Raw genomic sequence first — 24,888 nt, forward strand, 5'->3', positions numbered from 1 at the left:
TCATCTTAGCTGCAGGGAACTGAGATAAGCAAGGTCTATTACAGATACAATAACATGAAAGGATTATGGTGCTACCAGACAGCTAACAACATGCTGTAATTGTTTGGTTTATTTTCACAAACATGTCCAGATTTGCTGCGTAACCACAATGTCAGGTTCTGTTGTCCTTCAGGCTGCATTCAAGAGACAAAGACATTTTTGTACATGTAATATTGGAGGACAAACTCATTTCTAACCCATTACGTGCACCTTGGAATTCAGTGATGAAGCCCATTAATTTTATTACAGCTCAGTATGGAAAAATATGAAGGAAATCCAGAAAGAGGTTGACTCCCCTGAAATTTGGGTCATGTGGGTCTGTTTGTGTTTGTAGACTGTCTTGAGCCGAGATTGTCTTGAAATGGCAAGCATAGAAAAAACTAAGACACACAAACACAGACACCTGAAATATGTAGAAAAGTTTTTATTTAAAAAAGTTACTTGACAAATGTGGAATTGTGTGCCACATTTATTAATACCATTACATCCACAAACTAGATTAAAGGCTGAAATTTACAAAAAGGTGCATATTTGCCAGCCTGTAAATTAGAACACCAACTGGAGGAAACTCAATGGCTACTCAGGCAGAGATTACACTCTGCTTTGTTAACTCCTTATACTGAATATGAGTCAAACAGTCCCCTTCTTTGTTGGTAAGATTATGTGTGCTGAAGTCAGAAACATACTGTAGCTAAGAGAACAATATAATACAAATGAACTATTTAAAAGAAAAAAAAACACTGAATCTAACATAATACTTTAGTATTTGTCTTAATGGACTGCAAAGCACACAAACTTGCATATTTTAGAAATAACTGATTAAAAAAAATAAACAGTGCTTCTTGTTACATAAGCTTTTGCTAAGTAGTTTAGAACTGCACTCCATGTAACATACGCCAGCTGCTTAAAACAAAACTTAAATGTGACTAAAGTGAACGTGAAAGGGACTACTTCACCTTCATATTCAAAAAGGAAAATGGACTGTTGTCAACAAGTAAATGGGTTTGGTTAATTCTATCAGTGATCCAACCACCACATGGCTAAATGCACCACAGTTCTTCCATAGCAAAAAAAAAATAAATTCACACAACTTCATTTTGCGTTTTGCCATAAATAAAACATAAATGAATGCATTTACATGGTGGTATATTTCAACACTTACTTTTGACTATACCTCTTGGCACGCTTGTAGAAGTGAGTTTTTACTGTAGCATTCTGGCAGAGCAGAGAGGCCACGTGCTAATCAAGCGTTTCAGGGATGCTGCTCTGCTCACAAGTCTGGTGGTGGACTTCAGAACCCACCTGGGCCTCTCCTCACTCAGGTGCTCGCTTCCTCAAAGCAAGGCCGTGGTTATTCAGCACTCTTTTCTTCATTCTTTTTCTTCAGGACATTGAGCAGATTCTCTGACATAAAGTAAGGCCTCTCTGCACTTCCATCATTTCGCTCCAAATCTTCCACTGTAGAGAGGAAAGGGCAGGGGGGGGTGGAGGTGGGGGGGTCAAAGACCAAAAAAATGAGGTGAAGACACAAAATTAAACATTTATCAATTAACTTCATAATTAACTAGAGAGGAACACTACATTTATGTTGTAAACCATCTTCACAACTTCCAGTGCAAGATAACAAAACTCACCATATGTCAACTGTCCCTCATAAAAAAATCTTTAAAAGCTGTTTGCAATCAAACCCAATTGACTGTGTTGTATGGAGACAGACTACTCTGTGAACACTCTTTTGATTGTGGGCCCTTTGCTTAACAGCATGGACAGAGGCATTAAGTACAGCAAAAGTGAGTGGCAGTGCGATTAGAGAGGCGTTAGTATGCTCTTACTCAAGACGTGTTCGCTCCACAGCTCTCACAGTTGAGAAAGAAATGCACAGGAAGGAACAAATTACACAAAGGTTTAATAGAGAGCACAGAAAGCCTTACTGACAGCATGCAACACGGAAAGACAGGCAGACAGGCAGCACCTCTGGCACATGGCCGGTGGTTTCGAACAGTAAGGCTGCACTATGGCAAAGCAATCACAGACTGCAGTCCAACATTTCAAGGCAAGTAGGTGTGTCACTGCACGTTTAAAAACACACTCATTGGTAGGAACAACTACATAGACAGCAATCAGCAAAAGTATCAAAGTGTTTCACCATTTGGCTTCTGCTGGTTTCAGTGTAAACAGACGGTAATGAGTGTTATTCGTTTTTAACTGTAAACTTGGCATTAACAGAAGTAGCTGTGCTGCCTTTTTGAACATGATCACAACAATAATAAAAACGGACAACAGAGGTTAGGCACAATGTCAGTTCTGCATCACAAGTACCACTTTTCTAAGCATCCTCAGAATCAAACCAACAACAGCTAAAACCAGTACAGTTACAATGTTCAGTGCCTCTAGCTACCATATTTTACAGTCCCTCAACCCCATGGAGAAAACCCAAATCAGATGTTTCCCAAGAGACTGAAAATTAAGACCCAGTCCAAATCACTTCATCCCTAACTTTTCCTGGCATTAGTGGAATACTTCATTTTGTCAACCAGATTAGCGGGTTCTCCCTCTGATAACCCATTCAGTAGAACTACTCCTGAGGTGTCTCCTGGGGTTTCTCCACTGTCATCTCCTTGGGTTTCTCCTGGGCTGTCTCCTGAGCTATCTCTATTGATGTCTCCTGAGCTATCTCCTGGGGTGATGCATGTGTTTGGTCCAGGGGTATCTCCTGAGCTATCTCCTGGGGTGCCTCAAGTGTTTTGTCCAGAGGTGTTTCCTGAGTTATCTCGTTGGGCGATTCACACGTTTTGTCAAGGGCTGTCTCCTGGGTTTCCTCTTCCTCTTTCTCCTGCATTTGTAATTCCTGGTGTTTCAGTCGAACTTCTTCATCTTGTTGCTCCTGCAGTTGCGGCGGTGCTTCCTGAAGATCTGTTTCCTCCTTGCACTCCACCGCCTTCGTCTGAGAGAGAATCTCGTGGAGTTCTGGATTCATGAAGTAGGGCCTCTCTGTGGACCCGTCGTTTCTCTCCAGGTCCTCGCCTTGTATGCATGTGCATGCATGTGTGTATGTGTGTGCGTGTGTGTGTTTGTACATGGGGTTAATGGGTAATTGGGTTAACACAAGCCAAAACAGAACAGGTCAGAACCAAGGAAGGAGCAAGGGAAAAACAAGGGGATACGGTGGGACCCATGAGGTGTGAAATTGAAAAAAAAGACAAAAAAGAGAGAAAGGTCAGAAACAAAGCCAGCAGAATTACCCACATGCAATTCAGATTTTGTATGTTACAAGTGTGATTCAGTTAAATACTTCTGGAAGACGTGACAAATTTGACAGGTCCTAACACCCAAGTTCAGGATAGGCCCTTTCTCACTATGGAAACCTGAGACAGGAAAACGAGAGCCACAAACCCAGAGCTAAGAGCCTTAACAGTAACGTGGTTCCCACTCATGTGTCCACTGTGTTTCCTTTCATTGTCACTGTAGACTGGTTCCACCCACTACTAAGCCCGGCCAAACACAGGAGATTGAGAGGTACTGAGTTTCTGTCATAATCAACCAAGAGCACCAAGGCCACAAAATACGTTTGCTAAATTGTGCTTATAGCTAACAAGAATCATAAGAAGACATGTGCAAGGCTTAATACAGACTGCTCTGTGTGTATGCCCACTGTTTAAGATTCTAGCCAGCTATGAAAAAACTGGTTTCCATACATATTTCATTTCCAACTGGGGCATGTAGAAGAGCTGGTAGGTACTTACCCCAAATAGGTTATTGCAGCAAAAGGCAGCTCTACCAAATATTAATGTGTGGGGGGTTGAATACTTGTGCAAACAATGTATTTCAGTTTTTTTTTTTTTTTTTTAAATAAAATATCACACAGAATAAAATTTCAATGTATCATAATTCAGTAAAATGTGAGAACTGGTCAAGAGTCTGAATACTTTTGCAAAGCACTGTATGTCTACGTGTGAATGCACTGTCAGTTAGTGTAGTGAGTGAGGGTGTTACTCACAAAAGCAGAGGAAGAGCGTATCCACACACATGGCGTACACACTGAAGAAGCCATGGGCGATGAGGTAGGATCCCAAAGCCACAGTCTGAGGAGAGGCCAACACAGTGTTAATTTCAAAGACATTACCCTACTACGGCATCCATATAAGTACTGCATATACACTGGTTATTGCAGGCATTACAATTAATGTTCCAGGAGCTTCTTATGGACCAGAAGAAATTATGAGGTAACAGAATTTTTTTTTTCAAGATTTTGTTTGTTATGTACCCAAGGGTTATAAACAATTATAATGGTGTTTTTCCACAGTCAATTGTATTCTGTTAAATTATGCTGTATAAATATAGAGGGCACTGTATAAGAAGTGGTTTTGGATCAGTATGGCAATAGGTATGATCATCAATACTGGTATTACTCACTAATGAACCTTACTCCATTAGACTGCAGCCTTCCAGCTTACAGGACACAAGCTAAGCCCATCTCACTCACCAGAATAGGGACCCAGTAATAGTTGAGACTGGGGGCCTTGTCCTCAATGGCCCTTATCCTCCCAGAAAAGAAGAAGAACGAGAAGATTCCTAGAGATAAAAGAGAATGGACAGAACTGTCAAAGAATTGCCCATGAAAATGTGATGGCCATTTAGCTTGTTTACTCTTGTTAATCTTGAGACATTTGTCTGGGGATATCCTGAGACATTTGAGAAACAATTACCTATTTCTTTCAAAGTGGGGTGAACCTGCTAACACTTGAGGGCACCAATAATTATAATTATAGTGATAATAATTACAGTAACCCCTACCATCACTTACCCACAATCCCAACAATCAGAAGCTTGCCAAGGAACAACAGGAAGTCTGTCACCTTGTCCAGGACTGCCACCCTATACAGGCAAAGACAGCACAATGTATTCCAGAGTAAAGCATGCTGGGACAAAAGTGGCAGCCTGTCCACAGCTTATGACTCATCCAGGGCTCTTGTACACAGTTCAGCTCTCAGCACTCACCTGAGGATGTTCCTCATCAGAAGGAAGAAGGCATCCCTGGCAGATCTGCAGAAGTTTTTGCCATATATCGCCATCTACAGCAAGTACACAGTATTACATGATATATGGCTGAGACTATCTGTTGGTCATGGATTTCAAAACACTGTAGTTTGAAAAAAACAACCCCAAGTCTTTGCACCTGTGCCTTTGCAAACAATTACTTTTAATTCATTAATATTCACTAATATTTAATTCAGTAATATTCACATGACTACCTTCATATGCAATTTTTGATTTGACTAGTTAACAGTAGGTCCCTAACTGAACGCATTCAGGCAAGCAGATACACGTACCATGATGTAGGCGTTTCTGTTGAGAAACTTAATAAATTTTTCCAGACACCAGAAGCAGCACTTCAGACAGCTCAGCAGAAACTTGGCAAACTTGTTCTGGGCTCCTGAGAATGAATAAAAAAAACAGGAAAGACCCCATCAGAACCACCACTGACCACCAGAAAGCCACTACACAGTTTACCAGTTTACTACATAAATTCTGAATTCCAACGATTTTTAAGAGGTGATATGAATCAAGTATCTCTGAGACATAAAAAAATTTAACAAGCTTTTTACAAGGGGATATTAATGGAGCCAGAATATTAAGTAAGGAAACATTGACCTTGATTTGTATCCTGCTATACATACAATAAGGTGAAAGACACTATAATTGTACACTTTTAATAATACAAGGGAAACTGCAGAACAGTTGAATATAAAGTAAACCATTTTTGTTGACAAGAGCTGAACACACTGCTATTTGTTACATCATCTTAAGTGTGAAAGCGGGCATTTTGAAGACTATAACACAGGCTGTAAATGACGATCTGCATGTAGCAAGTTATGCATGAGGACACGTCATTTCCTTTACAAGAAAAGGCATGCCCACATCAAACTATCTGCAAAGATCTGCAGGCAGTGCAAAATCAGCTCTACAAAGGGTGAAAAGCAAACCCCAGTTCTGATTTGTCGTCACTGTGAAATCTCTCCCCTCCCTGCCTGTACAAACTCTCAGAGAGAGTCTTCTATGAAGTTGGGGGCGGGCGCTGCTCTCAGCTGGAGCAGGGAGGTCCTGACTCGCCTCTCCTCCCTCACCTTTCAGCTTCTGGTCCAGGTACTCCAGCACAACCCTGATCACCTGGACGATGGCGAGGATCAGGGAACCAAAGGCCAGGGAGCCAGTGTGGTACCTGAACAGGAGAGAGAGATAAAGAGAAACAGAGGCAGACAAAGAAGGTCAGCTCAATATGCCATTTCAGATGCTTAACCTAAGACCAAGGATGTCCCCATACTCCTCGATGGAGGTGGTAATTTTGTGTCAGACACACACACACAGACACACACACACACACACACACACACACACACAGAGTGAGTGCAGTACCTCAGGGCACGTCCCAGGGAGGAGAGAATTGGGTTGCTGGGAATGTCATCAGGCTTCTTGAAGGCCCAGTAGTAGGAGGCAAAGGCCCCTGCTAGAGTGACCTGCCCCAGTGCTGTGACAAAATTGGCACACCAGAAGAAGAGGAACACATTGTAGAACTGCAGAAAGATAAGGTACTTGTGGTAACTTGACTCTCCTCCGTAGAAGGCAAACAGGCATTCTGCATCCGGGCACTCGGTTGTGACGTTGGAATTGCTGAAAGTCTGGCGGAGAGAGAAATGGCAATTTCTACGTCAGCTCCATTCGCAGGTGCACATCTGAGTGGCATCAGTGTTGTTCATCATTTTGCTTTCTCCACATCAACATTATCAACTAGAACAAGCCTTACCGCAGGATCACATGTCTGTGTGGCAAACTCGCACTCTGTCTTGTTGAACACTTTATAAACTGGCTCATTTGAGGTGGAGAGGAAGCTGAAATGTGTGCTTAAGGAACTCAACGGGACACATAATGAGCTGGGCAGAGAGCATGTTTGTACCCCAACCTCACCTTATCAAATTTGATGTGCTTTCCCAGCAGCCTGAAGCATTTGTTCACACTCTCCATCTTATTTACACCGTTTTTGAATGGGGCAACGAGATCAAACTGCAACACACTCAGCAGCTGTGTCCAGTGCTGCCTATTAATGCCACTCCATTGCTACTGTGTGTCTGTGACATTACACTGATAAAGCGATGCACATAGTACTTCTGCAAATATGTATGCAACAGGGAAGAAATTATTTATTTATTTACACCATAGCTAGACTAGCAGGTAACATTATGCAGCTCTTTCGGCTTCGGCGTGCACAAACGCATCAGTCTGTGGTTTTCCATGCCAAGAGGCAACTGTAAATCAGGGTGGGAAAGGATACACCGCAGTGACAGCCCAGTATGCAATGACCAGGGTCAGGAGAGCAAAGGTGAACAGAGGGTAGAACAGGGAGGACATCACGTGGCCGATGGTCCTGCAAAGTACAAGGTGTATTATTTATACATAGGCATTTTTATCTAGTTTCAGGACAGGGGTTGGGAAAATATAAGATGTGCCAAACCCTCTGAAGGCCGAAACAAATGCAGACAATCAGACCTCATCCCTGGTGTACTTCTTTTAAATGTCAGACATCAGCCCCATCAGAAAAGGAATAGTCACATTTGTTTTACACCCATTTTAGCTCTTTGCATGCATTGTGGTACCATCATCCTCAGTGCTGCGATCACTCCACTCATAACTGCTGCAACCAGGCACCACTGTTCCCCATGACCTGATCTACTATACTAACGTTCAAGTACGGAGTTCACTGCCTGGCATGCCGCATTAATGCTTGACACACTGAATTAACTCTACGGCACTGTCCTCTCTGTCCGACACGCTGCGTTAACCCCGACAGCACTGCTCTCTATGTGTGACACACTGCGTAACCTCTACAGCACAGCTCTCTGCAACTGACGCACTGCATTGACTGTACTGCACTGTTCTCTCTGTTTGACACACTGCGTTAACCCCGACAGCACTGCTCTCTCTGTTTGACACACTGCGTTAACCCCGACAGCACTGCTCTCTATGTGTGACACACTGCGTAACCTCTACAGCACAGCTCTCTGCAACTGACGCACTGCATTGACTGTACTGCACTGTTCTCTCTGTTTGACACACTGCGTTAACCCCGACAGCACTGCTCTCTATGTGTGACACACTGCATTGACTCGGCAGCACTGTTCTCTGCATCTGACGCACTGCATTGACTGCACTGCACTGTTCTCTGTGACACACCGCATTAACTCAACGGCGCTGTTCTCTATGTCTGACCTGCTGGCTTCCTTGATGAGCGCGATGGCAATGAGGATTCTCTTCCTGAGGAAGATGAGCAGTAGAATGATGATCACCTCCACAATGCACAGAATGATCACTGTGGGAGGAGGAAAGGAGGGAGCAGATTATACACACCACAGTCTTTATGTGAAAGGGGTTTGGGGTACGCCCTGCCAAACTGTAACCCCATACCTACCATGCTAACTACTATTATTACATTAGTTCTAACTATAAAGCACTTTGATTATCAGTAGCTACACAGGGTATTATTCTCACAGTTATGTTTCTATTATTACATATGGATATGCTGTACCTTGGGCTGTCCTACATAAAATTATTAGGGGTTTCACTTAAAATCACTGAACATTCACATGTAAGTGGAATGTGAAATTCATTTAAAGTTTTTGGGAGAAACTCCTTGAAAAAGCATTAGGAGAAGCACCTGAGGGCATATGTCGTATGCACCAAAGGCACACCAAGTCAGTAGGCCATATAAAGCCGACTTTGACATGCTGGGAAGGTCCAATCAAACACTTTCTCTGGGTTTTTTTTTCCTCTCTTTGGTGTCACCCTTTTAAACTGATCACAATTCCCTTAGGCTTCAGTGCATTTTCTGCTCAGTAATGAATGAGACTCACTGAATGCCAGCCAGGTCTGACGGATCTGCAGGTAGACGGAGAAGTCAGTGATCAGACCCAGGTCCTTAATAGTGACATCAGCACCAGCTTCACCCTTCAGTCTGGCGTATTCCATGTAGCAGTGGAAGATCCCTGCAACATAAGGTAATGAGCACTCACTAGAGAAGCACAAGGACTGTGTGTGTGTGTGTGTGTTTTTGGTTATGGGGGGCAGCAGTCACAATGCAGTGTATCCAAGCGTACATCCCTGAATACTGCAGTATTGTTCTGGACTTGAATGATTAGCACTAGCATGGAACGTTTCAGAACTTTAGACAGATGCTGCAGTCTCTGACATATTGAAAGAGGGCTGCAACTGAACACTGTTGGGGCAAGGTGTTGTTTACATTCACATTTATTCATTTAGCAGACGCTTTTATCCAAAGCGACTTACATAGGTTACAGTTCCTTACAATGTTATCCATTTATACAGCTGGATATTTACTGAGGCAACTGTGGGTTAAGTACCTTGCCCAAGGGTACAACAGCAGTGTCCCAGCGGGGATCGAACCGGCAACCTTTCAGTTACGAGTCCTGCTCCTTAACCATTATGCTACACTGCCGCCGTGTTGTTGGTTTGGAATGCAGCAGTTCTGCTCTGCAGCAGAGAGGAGGGGGGTATCATACCGTATCCAATGACCAGAATGACGAGGATGATCATGACCCACACCATGATTCCAGCCAGGTAACGGAGGAGGACGATGAAGATGAGACTGACGATCATGGCTATCAGCAAACCACTAGAGAGGGGCAGAGGTGAGAGAGAAGGAAAGTACAGGTCAGCATGTGAACAGGAAATAAAAGAAAATAATATCAAACTGATGCAGCGCCATTAAACTGTCATGGGTTTTGCACTCACAGCAGGATCCAGTGCCAGGACTGTGTGTAGTCTTCGAAAATCTTCATGGCCACCTGTCGAGCTTCTGTAACTTTGTTAGCTTTCCTGCAAAGACCACAAAAAACCATAAATGGCAAATTCCATTACTGAAATGGGACAAAGCATGTCCACAATAGTATAATGAAAGATACATTTAATACAGACATTTGAAACGGTCGTAAATATTCTGCAATCACAACTGGGCATGTGGATTCAATATCAAATTTTATTACATCTTCAATTATAACGTACAAGCTGTTACGTGCATCCACAAATTACAAGCAAGGCCTTATTTTCACATCTGATGTTGAAGTGCTTATTGATTCCTATCATGTGACATATAACATGTCCATACTACACCCTGTAAACACAATACATTTAGATACACGGCAATGTGCTCAGGACTAACTTTGCCCCTTCCTGGAGGTCTGTAGCATCTTTCATTTTTCCGTCTTCATCCTCAAATGTGGTGGTGTTTCCCTCAATGAACACTTTGCCCTTCTTTGAGAGGAGAGCAGGAAAACACCGTCGACTGACTGGAAAGGAGAGGAGAGGAGAGAGCAACAATTCGGGGATAATCCAACACTGTTCCTAGCCACTTATCAATACACTGGATTTGCTTAACACACTATCTTCACTCTGTCTAGCCAGGCCTACGTATCATACAAATATGTACATGTTATCCATTTTTACAGCTGGATATTTACTGAGGCAATTTGGGTTAAGTGCCTTCCCCGAGGGTACCACTGTAGCGCTCCACCTGGGAATCAAACCACCTAACTAGGTGTTACAAGTTCTGCCCAACACCACTGCAACACACTGCCACCCCAATCATGAGCTAGTTCAAAAGATCACTATCTAGCTAAATCAAAACTGTGTGTGAGAGAATGTTAGAGAGATGCTGACCACTAAGACAGAGGGTGTGGAGGGAAGGGGGGAGGGGCCAGGGGGAGGGGCTTACACGGCTTGCTGGGGAAGAGCATGGCTGGGCACAGGCCATCCCTCAGGATTTCAGGGACGCTCTGAAACACACAAGAATATGAACGGCCATTAACGCAATCCCATCTCACACTGTCCATCCATCCCTCAGACAATAAATCCAACAGGATGAAAAAAAAAACATTTTTAAAGGTGTCTGTTGCCTTCTTCACGTCCCTCTCCATGTCCAACACTCACCGCTGTGGAGATGTCTGTCCCTGTCTTGCAGAATGCTTTGTAGTACTTCATGTCTTCACCACTCTGCTTGGCTTTTACTAGGGTCAAGAACTTATTGGGACACTCATCCACGCAGATCTAACAAAAGGCGCAAACAAACAAGGTAATGTGAGACATCAAAACTGTCAATCATTTGTACAACATTCTGACAAAACTTTTATTGAAAACATACTCTGGAGGAGTGAGAAAAGGATCAGAAACGGGAATGAAAAAAAAACAGAAAGAGAAAAGAGGAAATGCATGAACAGAGCGGGAAAGAAGAACTGAAATCCAATGGAAGAGACCGTGATAGAAGATGGAGGAGAGGTGGGGTCTGACCTGGGTGGTTGGACACTGGAACTCCAGCAGCACTAAGGGGCTGGCGCACTTCATGATGTTGAAGTAGAACAAGAGGGGCTTCTTCCTGTAGCGAGAGCACACGGACTCCATCACACCAGGGCATCAGAGGAAGAGTAGAACAGAGAGGAAAAAGGACAAAACGGGGGGAGGAAAGAGAGTGACAGAGAGAGGGGGGGATCGAGACAGAGACACGGGAGTTTGGGGAATTAAGTGTGAGGATAAAAGTGAAAAGGTAAGTCGCTGCCGTGCCATGATGATTACGGTGTGCAAAAGCAGGTGGGGGCAGTGGGTTTGGGAGTAACGGCGCCATGCAGAGTGTGAGGCTGCTGGGTCAGTACTTACTCCAGCTCCGTGCCTGCCTGCCCACAGAACTCTCCCCTGCTGTCTGTCGGGTAGATCACCTTGCGAGGGTCACCATGAGACCAGGCTGAGGACAAGGGGAACACATTGCTCGCGAGAACCTTTATATACAACCAAAAACATGAAAACAGCACCAAAGCACCCCTCCATCACATGTGTGCTGCCTCTACCACCAACACCCCCCATCTCACAAATCTTTCTGGTCTTTTCCCATAAAATAATCTGCTTGACAAACCCATAAATGGTGTGAAAGACATAACAGTTTGACTTACGCCAAGTCACTTGTGTAATACTGATCACAATAATTTTACACATCTCCAGTAATGTCTTTATCATATTCTATGCAGTTCTTCACCCTGGCGATGGCTAAATGGCTAGAGCAGTTCTGAACAGATTAGTAAATCTGTTTTCAACAAAAGCACTCTTTGCAAAGCCTGCCAATGAACAGTAGGTAGAATTATACTGCGCTTCAAATTAGCTCTACTGTATTTTCTCATACCATCATGTTTCTCCACCTACTTGTTCACTGAAAACGCCACAGCAGAGTTAATGGAGGTTCTGTGTTGGCTGAACACACTTCAACAGTCTATTCTCATAACGAGCAGTCCCCTGTCTCCCCAACCCCTCTTACAAACACTTACCAAGAATCCCTACTGCAAAGTATCCCACAATGGCCACGATGAACAGAATACAGCAAATGATGTCTGTGCAGCCCCTGCAAGGCAGCAGAGATAAAACATGAAATCGGGCAATCAGATTACTTGCGAAGTCTCTGACATGATGTCCTATCAACAATCAGAGATAAGAATGAAATCAGTACTCCTCTCACCTGTTATGAATGGGGCCTTTAAAGGTGGGGTCGAACTTCCTTGGCTCACCTGAGCAAAAAACAGAGTGGAAAGGTTTTAAGCCAATGTGCATTCCACAGTAATTTCAGTTGTTTCTGATCAGATGGATCAAAATCAGAAGCTAACCTATGGGAATTGAATTATTTTGCAAAGTTTTTTTTTTTTTTTGCAAAACTACATACACTTCAAGCTTGCTTTCATTCAAATTGTAATTCCAAGAAATCCCAACTTGCCGTTTAGCACATTTAGCTTTCACTTTAAAAAACAAATTTGCAGCTGAATAACAGTCACTGCCAACTGGATTCCCTCACACTTCACCCATCCAATTGCAATCATCTATCAGAACTTTAAATTAATGCGGGCGACATGAATTCTCCTTTGTTGGATAACAATGGAGCTAACTACTACTGGAATCAGAGATAGGTGTAGAGCAAAAAGACAGAACATATCTAATGGGATATGCAAAATAACTGTGGATCATGTGATGAACCACGAGCTAACCGTGAGGAAAGCTGGGTGGCGGGTGCAACCAAATTTGAGTAGATTTGAGTACATCACAAGAGAACAGATGAGTGACCTTCACTAAATGTACACTGTGCTCCTCTCTACTGTCCTTAGCATATTATGCAGTGTATACTGTAAGTGTACACCAATGAGGACACAATATATTTCTGGGGGTATTTATTAGTGGTCATCAAATTGCACACTATAATTAGATCTGTCAACAATGTATTCATTGACATTTCCGAAAGAAATCCGTCCGGTGGTAGCAGAGGACAGATCAACAAAGAGCAACACAAGGCGGCCACTGTTGCCATGGTTACCGATAACTACGTCATTTGCAAAGATATTCAAAGCAGAAGAATTCATCACAATCTTTCCAGCAATTTTCAGCAATAAACCATAATAGTTTGGCAACCCTTGATCCTATCCTGAAGAGGAAGCGAACTCTCATCCCTGAACCCAACTGAGAAGTGTTTTTTTTGGTTTTGGTTTCTTTTTGTTTACTTTTTCAGCAAAGCCCTGGAAGGTCAGTGACACCAATCCCCATGAACATGTGACCCTTCAACAACCAATGGAAGAGACATGTCAAAATAAAAGCCTGAATGCAGAACTGTGGAGCATGGATCTGCCACACAAGGCATTTCTTCCCTCATTTCTGATGTTGACTAAAACGTGTGGCCCAACACGAATGAGAGGCAAAAAGTCCAGTGAAAATGGGATGCATGTATGTGGTTTTTTCCTCTCTCCCTCACCATTTATTTCTGGATGTGGTTATGGCTAATGGATCATGTCTCCATCTAGCAAAATACATTAATTATTTATATATATAATATTTATATATATATATATATATATTTTTTTTTTTTTTTTTTTTTTATTGGAAATCTCTTATATACCTGTGTATGAATATATATGGGGGCAATGTGTGTGGTCTAATGAGGGTAAAAACATCAGTATTTTTGTGTGAAACTGGTTGATAATGTCAATTCCTTCAAAAACAAATGTGTTATGTCTGATGTAAATATCTGAATTTGAGAAATGCAATTTGGTTTGACAGAACTGACAGAATTATTATATTATTATATTTTCAGCACTTCTATAAGAACAAGAAGCTATTTTGATTCAGGAAGTGTGTGTCAAGAGAGGCAAAACTGTAAGACTGTGAATGTGACACCTCACACCACGGACTACCACTCCTGCCCATCAATAGCTGCCCCATAGCTAATTACAATTCATAAATAAAATTAGCATTTGAGAATTTGGGAATCTTGGAATCTGTTGTCAACACACTGGTTGCTGCAATGGGAGTCTCACGACATGACAAACACACAAAACAACCAGCAACATCGCTCCCCTGTGACCTAGCATTATGTCTGCATTCCAAGGTGTCATGGAAACGCTTCTCAGCAAATAGCGAGATGCAGCCTTGGACACCAAAGCCTCGTTCTTCGACAGAATGTAAAATTGGATTGGTCAGCCATAAAACCATGAGACACACAAAACAAAGACCTATACAACCGCAAGAAATTACTTTCAAACACATTCAGCAGAGCGCACCTACAATTAAAATGATAGTGTCTGTTCCACTAAAACTAATCATAGATCTGTCAGCTGCCATGAGAATGCCATGAGGAGGTTGTCTATTGTGCAGGCCACTGCACGCTCTGAAGCACAGCTGATCTTTAACACAGTAATGCTCTGACTGCAAACTGACAGAATTCAAATGACATTTTCACTTAGTATTCATGCTTTCTTATCATATGGAAAATTCTATTAGTACTCCATGAGGGATGGCTCGTGTGACCTGCTCTGTAGGTTCTTGTGAAATTAGTCGTACTTCCCTTCTGTGTAAGACTATCACATCCACCCACTTTGTCACACTGGTTTTCACTAAATTTCTTCTGCAAACACAGGTGTGAAATTACCATAGAGTACACATCATTGATATTTTAATCTTAACCCAAGGTAGTGGAATGGAGGTGCAGAGAACTGGGTCAGGGTTACAGTTAGGGTTAGGGTTAGGTTTAGGGTTAGGGTTTGGGCTCTGTGATTCCTTCCATCTCACACATCACAATCTCTATACCTTTCCACGTGGAGGCAAATTACACACCGTTTTCTTTTTAAAGTGCACAGGGAAAATAAAACTTACACAGCAAAGGGCTTGGTTTTGGGACTAGCAACATTTAGGATTTGACTTACGACTGTCAGATACCCAGATACTCAGTCAGCCTTACTGAGCTTCCAGAAACACTATTACACTGAAATGATATTCAATCCTGACAAATTTTGAAGCCCTTGAGAGGGAAAAGGTGGTGTTAAACATGCGCTTCACAAGTTCAGATTTCATGCAGAACGGGGGTGGTCACTCCTCTGCCGCAGACAAACAGCCAGCGTTCAGAGAGCGCCTGATTGAAACCTGACATATATTACCTTCTTGTCCCCTGAAGGCCATTGATTTAGTAACCAGACCTGAGAAGTCCCTGTTTTCCTTATACCAAGAGCTGTCATCCAGAGCAATATTCAGAGTGTCATGTCGAGAGCCTTCACTAACTTCAGCAGATGAACTGTGCCCTCATCCCGCAGAGCTGTGTGCCTGCTCAAAATATCACACTTGTTTTTATCTCCAATGTGCACCTGCAACAGCTATAACCACATGAAACCAAAACTAGGCTTCATCCACTGCTGATGCAAATAGCAATGAAACCCAATGAAACATGGGCCAAAATACTGTGGTACTGAAGGTATGATAGGCATGATAATAAGCAAAGACACTGTTTTGTGTAAGATTTTTCCTCCCAACGGCCAAAGAAAGCACACACTATTTCACTACAGTAAGCACAGCATGTTACCTTGCTCCCTCTACAGCACAAATATCACTGTAATTTAAATTTGTACAAGATGTCCGTTTCACGACTGGGGTTTTCAAACTGAGCTTTGATACTTTAAGTGAAACACATCTGTTGTAATCTAAAAATACCGAGCCACACCCAGGCTGCACGAACGTAGTCATGCCACAACGCTGTTTATCTACACAGAGCACGCACCGGCACAGGGTGTAGGAACGTAGTACAACCACGAAAAAAAGACTGCATTTACCGTGCTTTCCGTAATATCCATTGCCTTCCGTGGCCATCTTCAGTCATCACCCGCACTAACGGGTCAAGTCTATATGCCCTCTGTGTATTCTCTTTTTCAGTTGAACACTTCGTTTCTCACGCAGTTCAGGCAAGCTCACTTCCTTCCTGTGCGATGATGGAAACTCAGCGAGAAAGTGATGCCCTCCCTCTTTGTTCTTTCAGCGTGCCTTTTTCTCTAGTCCTTCTCTCATTCCCTCAACCGCACCTCCTCCCTTTCTTCTCTGGCTCCTCTCCAGTGAGAACAGGCACTATGCTGATCACGCTGGAGGTTAGTGGAGAAGTGGAGCGCTCAATTAGTTGTTTTCTTTTCATTACGTACCACCTTCCGCCTCCCTAAAGACTAAAGTCCATGTGTATAACATAGCGAAGGCACAGAGCTACTCAAGGTCTGTGAAATACAGTTTGCAGTTCAGAATTGATTAAGTGAACATAACACTTGCAGACTATTAACAATACTTTACTTCTGCACGGTTGATGCTTGGGGTTACCTACATCTTTGGCCATAGTTATATAAAAACATAGAAAACACTTAATCCATTAGGACCAGCTTGATATTCACAATGCCAGTTAGTCTATATTCTGTCGCCCCCATGTGGTCTACTATATTGTATTGTCATAACTGACTGGCTTCCATCCACTTTCTTGTTATGGAGATGACTGCAGTTTGAGGTTATCCATTTCCTCGAACTGGTGTCATCTGGCCAAACTGCTGAACTGCCTCCCACATTTCATCTCAGCGCGTGACGAATGTGACTCAAAGTCAGTAGTGAACAAGTTCTTTTTCCTTCTTCGCCTATTCCTGGTCTTATGGAAAATACTAGTCTGCTGTTAGACTATGAGTGATGTCCGATTAACAAGTAAGGAAGACAAATGACATATATATACACGACAAAACTGGAAGCTATTTAAGTAGCTCTAGAGCGTTTACTAAGTAAACTGAGAAATTAGTCTAACCTAGCTACCACTGTACTGTTACAGTGCAGTGTGGTAGTTACGGAGCAAGACTCGTAACCAAAAGGTTGCTGGTTCGATTCCCCACTGAGGCACTGCTGCTGTACCCTTGGACAAGGTGCTTAACCCACAATTGCCACAGTAAATATCCAGCTGTATAAATGGATAACACTGTAACCAATGCAAGTCACTGGGTAAGAGCAACTGTTAAATGCCAATAATGTAATGTACTAATAACAGTTAGTAACAAGTCACAGACTAGGACTTTTAATGGTTTAATGCACTTGTGTCTCTACCAGCTAGCTTTGCACTTTGTCCAGCCAACTACTGAAACTTGTTCATTCAGCATTTCTATTATTGTGACTCCTTGTATGGCTTTTGCTTGTGTTGTACCCTGCCTCACTTGTAAGTCGCTTTGGATAAAAGCATCTGCCTAATGAATAAATTCATGTAATGTAATGTAATGTTAAGCATCCTTCAGCATCCCTTCTATTCTTATTAAATATATGTGTTTGCACATACATAACCAGATTTAAACATGGTGGAGCTGCAGACTGGGGCGTGGACAGTGGCAGAGGAAGTTTCTGATTTCACTGAAATTCCTTTAAGTGTGGGTGGATGGAGGGTGGGGTACAGAGAATGCTGAATGTGGTACTTTGAAAGTATATAGCACCCAGTCTGTCGTAACAGAGAGGGTATAATTCAACGTAATTACTGTTGGAGGAAACCTAGAAATTTGCATTTTCCACAACGAGTCCTCTTTAGTATCTTGCTATGGTGGATATCGAAAATTTGTCATCCAAAGAGCAGCAGCAGGAGTATTGGGAGGTTTGAATTAAAAATGTCCTATTGTATCTGCTGTAACGCTACAGGCTTAGCATGCTGTGGCTTAGTTTATACTTCAGGAGAAGACCCCGTACAAACACCCAGATTTGACAGGATAAAAAGTCATTTAAAAGCCTCTTTCACAGATGATCCAACGCAGTGAACTCACGTCAGCTCTGATTGCTTTTCCTTCCTACTGTGCACTGCCTCATCACCGACTATATTATTGGAGCTGCTTTATATTCTTACAACTACAGACTTCTATTGGTAGTACACATAATTTCATACAACTGTCACAGAACACAAGCCAGAGAATTCTGTTGATGAATCACAGAAACAGCAGACTGTAATTGCGAGACCAATGTTAATTTTTTTCAGAGAACAACAGAAAAAAGGTTCTTCAAAGGGTCTATTTACTTTCAACAACAAAGTAATATTGGTGGAACAAGCAAATAACTTCTGTACATTTAAATTTCCTATAGGAGGCAATTACATATGAATAAATGTAAACAAGTACAATATGAGAATTAGTTTCACTATGCATTAATGTGAGCCTACTAGGACTAATATCATTACATTGTTCCCCTAAAAATCAAATTATCATAAAAAAGCTCACTGACGTATTTCCACTTAGTGGGCATCCAACATTTCAGGTTTGACCCAAGTTTTTTTTACCTTTCCCCAATTTTGAAAGTCCCTGACTGCTGCCAGTGATCAGTGATGTGATTACTAAAAATGTTATTTCTGGGTCCTGTGAAATAAAATGCCCTCAATTTGCTCATACCCCAAATTTGATAGAAAGATGAAATAACATAAAATAACAGGGTGAAAATGTATTTGATTTTTGTATTCAACTGATAGGGTCAGGGTCAGGTAAATGTCACTGATGTCCTCAAACGCTACAGGTAGTGTCTTGTCCGTGTATATGAATATGGCTTCTCTCTCTGCTATGTTACTGAAGTATACAATTTTTACAAATTTCAAAGCAGGAAAAAGTATCCAATATGAACTTTTTTTCAGTTATGTTTTTGCTATGATTTCATTAGGGGTAAATATGGTGGGCACAGCAAGTTAAGCTTTATCACAGTTTTTAGCTCTGTCATCTCATCACAAACATTTAACCAGAGGAAGTGCAACATACATTTGTGAATACAGCCATTCCATCACCTCTCCCTTGTGTTTAGTGTAACATAAACCGTTTTCACAATTTTGAAATGAGTTTACTGGATACAAAATAAATTTGGCAGCTGTAAGCGTATGTAAAATTTAAGCGCATTTTCATGTGGTAATTTGCCAATGAGATTTGACTCCTGACTTTTGCAGTGTCTCGACTTGTTGGTATAAAAGTCAGCCCTGCTCTGCCACTTCCCTTATGGCATGGCCTGCAGTGACTCACATATGTGTGAGATGGGTTTCATCTACAGAATGACAGCGAGTTAGAACAAAGAGTCTCTCTGACCAGGAGGCCCTGGCTCTGTTCTTTCAGTCATTGTGCACTGGCTGGAGCTGTCTGAATACTCAAAACCCTCTGACAAAGGACAAAAAATGCAGGCCTCTTCACAGTGGGTCCCATCACACACCCAGCCGTGTAGCAGACTTTCAGCGAAACAATGAACAGGAACAGGAAACTGAAGAATATGCCCTGCCTTTTCAAAACATCATTGGCTGGTGTTACTGTGTGCAAACAGGACACAGTGCCAAACATAAACACCGAGGAATGGGGATTTCCAAGGTTAATTAGTGACGATGGTCCCCAACATCACCACAACTGAACTCTCTTCTGAATCTTACAAGGTCCACAGAACAGCCTGCCTGCTTGGATGGTTCTTACCCCAGCGCCTTCTGTAGGTTTCTGGAACAGGCTGACATAGTCTCAAGATACTGTCATGTTAGGGAATTGCACATTGTATGTTTAGGCCTAACTACTGGAGGCCTTCCAGTAAAGGTACTGTACCTTTAACTGAAGGTACATGAGAAATCGGCTTAGCGTACACTGTACTTTTTGGGGACATTTTTTTTCTGCAGGAAATGTTTTTGTATAGTTATTGTTCAAGATAAGGAATCTGGAAGAAAACACTTGTGATTAGAAAGCATCTGGGCAGTACATCAAATCTGAAGTTTACCAAATTACAGACAGTAAAATGAAAATGATCAGAGAGCTCAAAGTAATCACATACATCACAAAAAATCAAGATCATATTTCATGCAAAAGCAGTTTAACTCTGGTCTTTACAGTATTTTTAACAGCATATTACTGGGCCTGTTGCTCACTTCTAATCCAAACAATGTATCCCTGTTATTAAGGTTTCCCCACTGTCAGACATCCTTGCCGGTCAGACAACACCCTGTGTCGACACTAAAGGCGATTAAGACTGGAAAACAGAAGGGTGGAGCTGCTGATGACGAAAACAACTCACTGCAGAATTTATGACCTAAGATACTTCAGGGCTCCACCACCCAGCTTCACCAAACAACAGTCTATCAACACACATGCAATAGACACAATGCTACAACCTTCCTCAGTACTGATTTTTATTCACAGTAGCCGTACTGGCAATACTGGTAATAGTAGTGTTCCCTTGGTACTCCCTTAGTAGTCCAAATGCCTTACTCACTCAATTGACATACAGTATCTTGCTGAAGGATACAACAGCAGTATGAGGAAGGTGTACGAGCCCAACATTCCCCTCACTCAGGAGCTCGATCACGCTACTCCACCCTCTAACCCATTTTTCCCAAAATTGTTTTCTGGCCCCGATACTGCAATGGCACAGAAAAGCAGAAAAAGCAGAGAAAGACTTCCTGCTGTGATTTCTGGCAATGATGTACAGCACAGTAGTGTGCTGTGATGAATCTGTACAACCCAAACATTGTTGCCTATGAAGCAGCTACACCAATCAGAGCCTGGGAGACAACACTGCACAATTAGTCTCTTAGACAGAGTTATGCTTTGTAGTATAATTACCCACAGAGAAAAGACAAAGACACACAGAAAAGAACTGAACTAACACTTTTCAGGAGTTATGACTAATTAATTGCCTATTTCACCATTTAGTTCTTGAAAAATGTACTGTTATTTCCTTGGGGGAGCTGCTCACTCACTCAACTGATGATAAGTCAAGTGAGGGACACTCCTAATAATCTTCATTGGAAAAATACTCAGCCCCTTACTTATAACATTCTAAAATAAACAGAAGTCACACAATTTATCTACCTGTGTGTATCTGAACTGGTTAACAGTTTAGATTGAACACACCTGTTTTTGTAAGGTTAAGTACACCTGTCTGTGTGAGGTCCCACCATTGGTAATACCACACAAGGAAACATGAAGTCAAAGGACTTTTCCCAACATCTCAGGGAAAGAGTGGTGGACAGACACAAGTCAGGGGAGGGATACAAAAAGATTTCCAAAGCTTTCAGTATCACACAAAGCACTGTGAAATCAATTATCAAGAACTGGAAGCAACACAGAACTACCCAGGATGTTTGTTTCCCAGGTCTTCCTCTAAAACTGAGAAGCCGGGGAAGAAGGGCATTGGGCAGAGATTAGAGAAGCAACCACAAGGCGAGCAAAACACTGAAAGACCTTCAGTGTTTCCTGCCTGAGATGAGAGAAACTGTGAATGAGACAACAACCTCTCAGGTACTCTACAGATTTTGGCTGTATAGTAGGGTGATGAGGAGGAGGAAGCCATACTTGGAACAAACGTCATATAAAGTCCTGTCTGGAGTATGCAAAAAAGCCGCTCAGATAATGTGGGGGAAAAACTGTGGTCTGATGAAACAGAAATTAAACGCTATATCTACTGTAAGAAAGGCATCCCCACTGCGAAGTACAGCAGTAGCAGCAATATGTTATGGCGTTGCTTTTTGTCAGCAGGGACTGGTAGGCTTGTTAGAATTGAAGGAAGAATGGATGGAGAAAAATATAGACAGATCCTTCACCAAAACCTAGAAAAGGCTGAAAAAAAGAGATTCATCTCTTAATAGGACACTGAACCCCAACCACGGGGTTAAAGTGTATGTTTTGTTTACTGTAGAGAAAAAAATCAATTCAAATTCATGAAACATGGTAAAACTCCAAGCAGGGTGAATGCTTTCTCTGGCCACTGTATTTCACGTGAAGTCCAGTACATGGGGACAGGCAGGGAAGTTGAGGCTACGCCTGAAGCGACGGCCGAGACGCAGAGGTCGGCAATACTCTGACTTAGCCAAGAACACAATGGGTGTTGCCTCTGGCTGAAACAGCAATGTCACTGACTGTAATAACCAAGAAAATGAAACAGACAACAGCACTCCATTCAAATGGTTCATGCATAACTCACACACAGTCTGTATAAAAACAGATGTATATGCTAGTGTTACAGCTAAATAAATTAATGTTTAATGTTATATGTTTAACAACCTCATAATAGATGAGATTCTAACAAGAAACAGCCCACTTCCTCAAATTGCCATGCACTTCCTGCCTTGAAAGCTGACAGAGTAGAGTGCAGTACTGCTTTTCGGGACACCACCATTTACATTTGCTGTGAATTAACAACAATATGTTTTTCCAAGCTTTGTTTTGAAAACAACTACATTTAGTGCACAGCCTTGGTCTCTGATTAACAGCAGATTTTCCCCTCATGGAGCTGGCAAGTGTATTCAGTGACAAGTCATGCAGAGAAAATGGGAATCTGGCACAACATACGTGAGGCGTGTAGCCAGACAAGTTTCACGTTCAGAAAATAAATCTCGCTCTGTGTGAAGGCAAGAATACACAGAAACACTGTGAGGAATACATTATAACAGAACTACAGTTAGATACAGCTGCTGCACACAGTATCTGCATTAGGATTTTTCAGATGAAACTGTTACAATATACTCTAATTCAACAGGGTGAAAGAATCTGAGGAGAACGCAGCTGGGCGTGTGCTTTACAGAGAAAAAAAAATGGCACGATAGTTGAGGAAAACTAATAACATATCAGCTCTCCCACTACTCACAGGGATGTGTTCAACATAACGTGCATTAGACCTAAATCATTTAGCAATGATGACTATGACAGATGTACTTTTACCAAAGTATGGACCATAATAAGGTTTTGTCCCAAATATTGGAATAAAAATATTGGTAATTATTTCGAGCTCTGATCCTCGGCACGCGACAAAATTGAACCGCACTCCCATTTCCAACTCACGCGAAGTACTAAATTCTTGCGTTTGTATTTTTAATTTTTGTCAACGCAGGCACACACACCACAACCAGGTTCCTTCAAGACCACAGTTAATTAGCTATCTGAATAATGTAATCTCGCCACCACTTTACACAAATGCAATTTATTATTGGAGAAATTAATAAACGCAAACCACAAGATTAATTTATAAAAAACTACATATCCCTATGACAAAACTGAAAATGATAACCAACGTTAGTATTATTATCAGGATGAAATATAACGGTACTGTGACACTGGCGCGGGAGGGAGAGGCCAAGACATATTGCTAGCTTGCTAGCCTAACTACGTCGACGGCAGCGGTAAGCCTCCAGCTGCAAACCAGTAGCTACGTCAACCACCTCAGTTGCAATTTCAATTAATTTAATTTCTCATAGGCTATTATTCGGTGAGAAAACAATAAAAAACAAAAGCGTCAACAGTTATCCATTCACTGATCAAGACATTTATTGTATTATATTGATAAAACAAGGCTTGTTTCTGGACATTCGAGATATGGTCAATATTTCACTGCACGACGAGATTGGTGTAACCCTAGCTAACTCACTAGACTTAAGTATTCTTAAATACGTATTGCAAGTGATCTTAAACCAAACACTTTAAGTTGAGTAACAATTACAGATGCAAGCCTACTCTTCATATGGTTTAAACATGCGACTAGTGTTGTCCCCACCCATCTCATGGTCATTGTTTCCATGTGGGGGAAAAAAAGAAAAGAGGTGTTTAAAAATAAAATCTCACCATATTTGGAGTCAGGGTTTTTTTCCTCGAGTTCCATTATACCAGTGATTTCAGTGTAATTCCTTTCAATGCAAACGTCAACTGGACAGACAATGGGTAAGTATCTGTGAAAACAGAGAAGACCACTATGGACGTTGCCATTGAAGTCAGCTGAACCGCTATAGGAGGCGTCTTCGAAGCAGTGACGACCCACAAAAAAATAATAAATTCCATAGCTGCGAATAGAATTGACCAATACGAAATCCAAAAGAATTGACTGACGGCACTACGGACTAATCAATGGTCACATGGGCGGGGCTATTACAGGGGGCTCTTTAGCTTCTCCTCCAAAGGAATGTGAAGTTGACGTCTCTGGTCTTGTAAAGGCAGGTCCGAAGAAAAGAGCGAAGAAACCTTGTGGAGTTAAAGCATTTGGAAAAAATGCTTTCATTTCCACTAGGGGTGGAGTCAGCAATCTGCAATAAATGATACGAGGCCATGTTTTTCTTTTAGCTCACTTGGCGCTATATGCACATTAGTTCGATGAAGGTACTGTAGGACTGTCCGTGTCTTACGGATTTGTTTCTGGTAATAGTATCACACATTGTGTGCACTGAAACATACTGTTAGTATATACTTAAACTTCAAATACGGGATATTAATTTTCATTAATCTTGTTATTCTGTTTTGTTCCCGTGAGCCCTGCTTAATGAACCTTGCTATTTGTATTTTGGATGTATTAGAATTAGAGTGTCTGCAAAGTAAACATAAGTAATATATAATATCTGTATTTAAAAGCATGTAAAACGACGTAGATGCACACATTATTTGCATGTGAATTTGACCTACATTACTGATCCACCAAACAAAATTAACTGACCGCGCAGGTTCAACAGATGTTTCCATCATGTGT

General features: G+C 41.9%; 1 protein-coding gene across 6 annotated transcripts; it reads right to left on the reverse strand.

The window, feature by feature from the left end:
• Window positions 1-501: 501 nt before the first annotated feature.
• On the reverse strand, window positions 502-24,170 carry slc44a2 (solute carrier family 44 member 2). 6 transcript variants are annotated; one of them, XM_036529814.1, is made up of 23 exons: window positions 23,997-24,170; window positions 12,602-12,650; window positions 12,414-12,487; window positions 11,755-11,839; window positions 11,392-11,476; window positions 11,035-11,151; window positions 10,820-10,880; window positions 10,268-10,394; window positions 9,841-9,924; window positions 9,609-9,721; window positions 8,943-9,074; window positions 8,302-8,401; window positions 7,367-7,459; window positions 6,842-6,926; window positions 6,454-6,716; window positions 6,165-6,259; window positions 5,370-5,473; window positions 5,038-5,111; window positions 4,844-4,914; window positions 4,523-4,611; window positions 4,037-4,121; window positions 2,829-3,063; window positions 1,389-1,497 (listed from the first exon to the last, which is right to left on the reverse strand). In XM_036529814.1, exons 1-23 carry the CDS (start codon window positions 24,031-24,033, stop codon window positions 1,476-1,478), a joined length of 2,280 nt encoding a protein of 759 aa, XP_036385707.1. In that variant the 5' UTR covers window positions 24,034-24,170; the 3' UTR covers window positions 1,389-1,475. The 6 variants fall into 6 exon arrangements, 5 of the variants coding, with proteins under 5 accessions (XP_036385715.1, XP_036385724.1, XP_036385707.1 ...); XR_005004983.1 differs by having other exon boundaries at window positions 1,422-1,497; window positions 1,872-3,063; XM_036529822.1 differs by lacking the exon at window positions 2,829-3,063 and having other exon boundaries at window positions 502-1,497.
• Window positions 24,171-24,888: the final 718 nt, after the last annotated feature.

Source organism: Megalops cyprinoides, chromosome 1 (genome assembly GCF_013368585.1).
Source record: "Megalops cyprinoides isolate fMegCyp1 chromosome 1, fMegCyp1.pri, whole genome shotgun sequence".
Lineage (NCBI taxonomy): Eukaryota > Metazoa > Chordata > Actinopteri > Elopiformes > Megalopidae > Megalops > Megalops cyprinoides.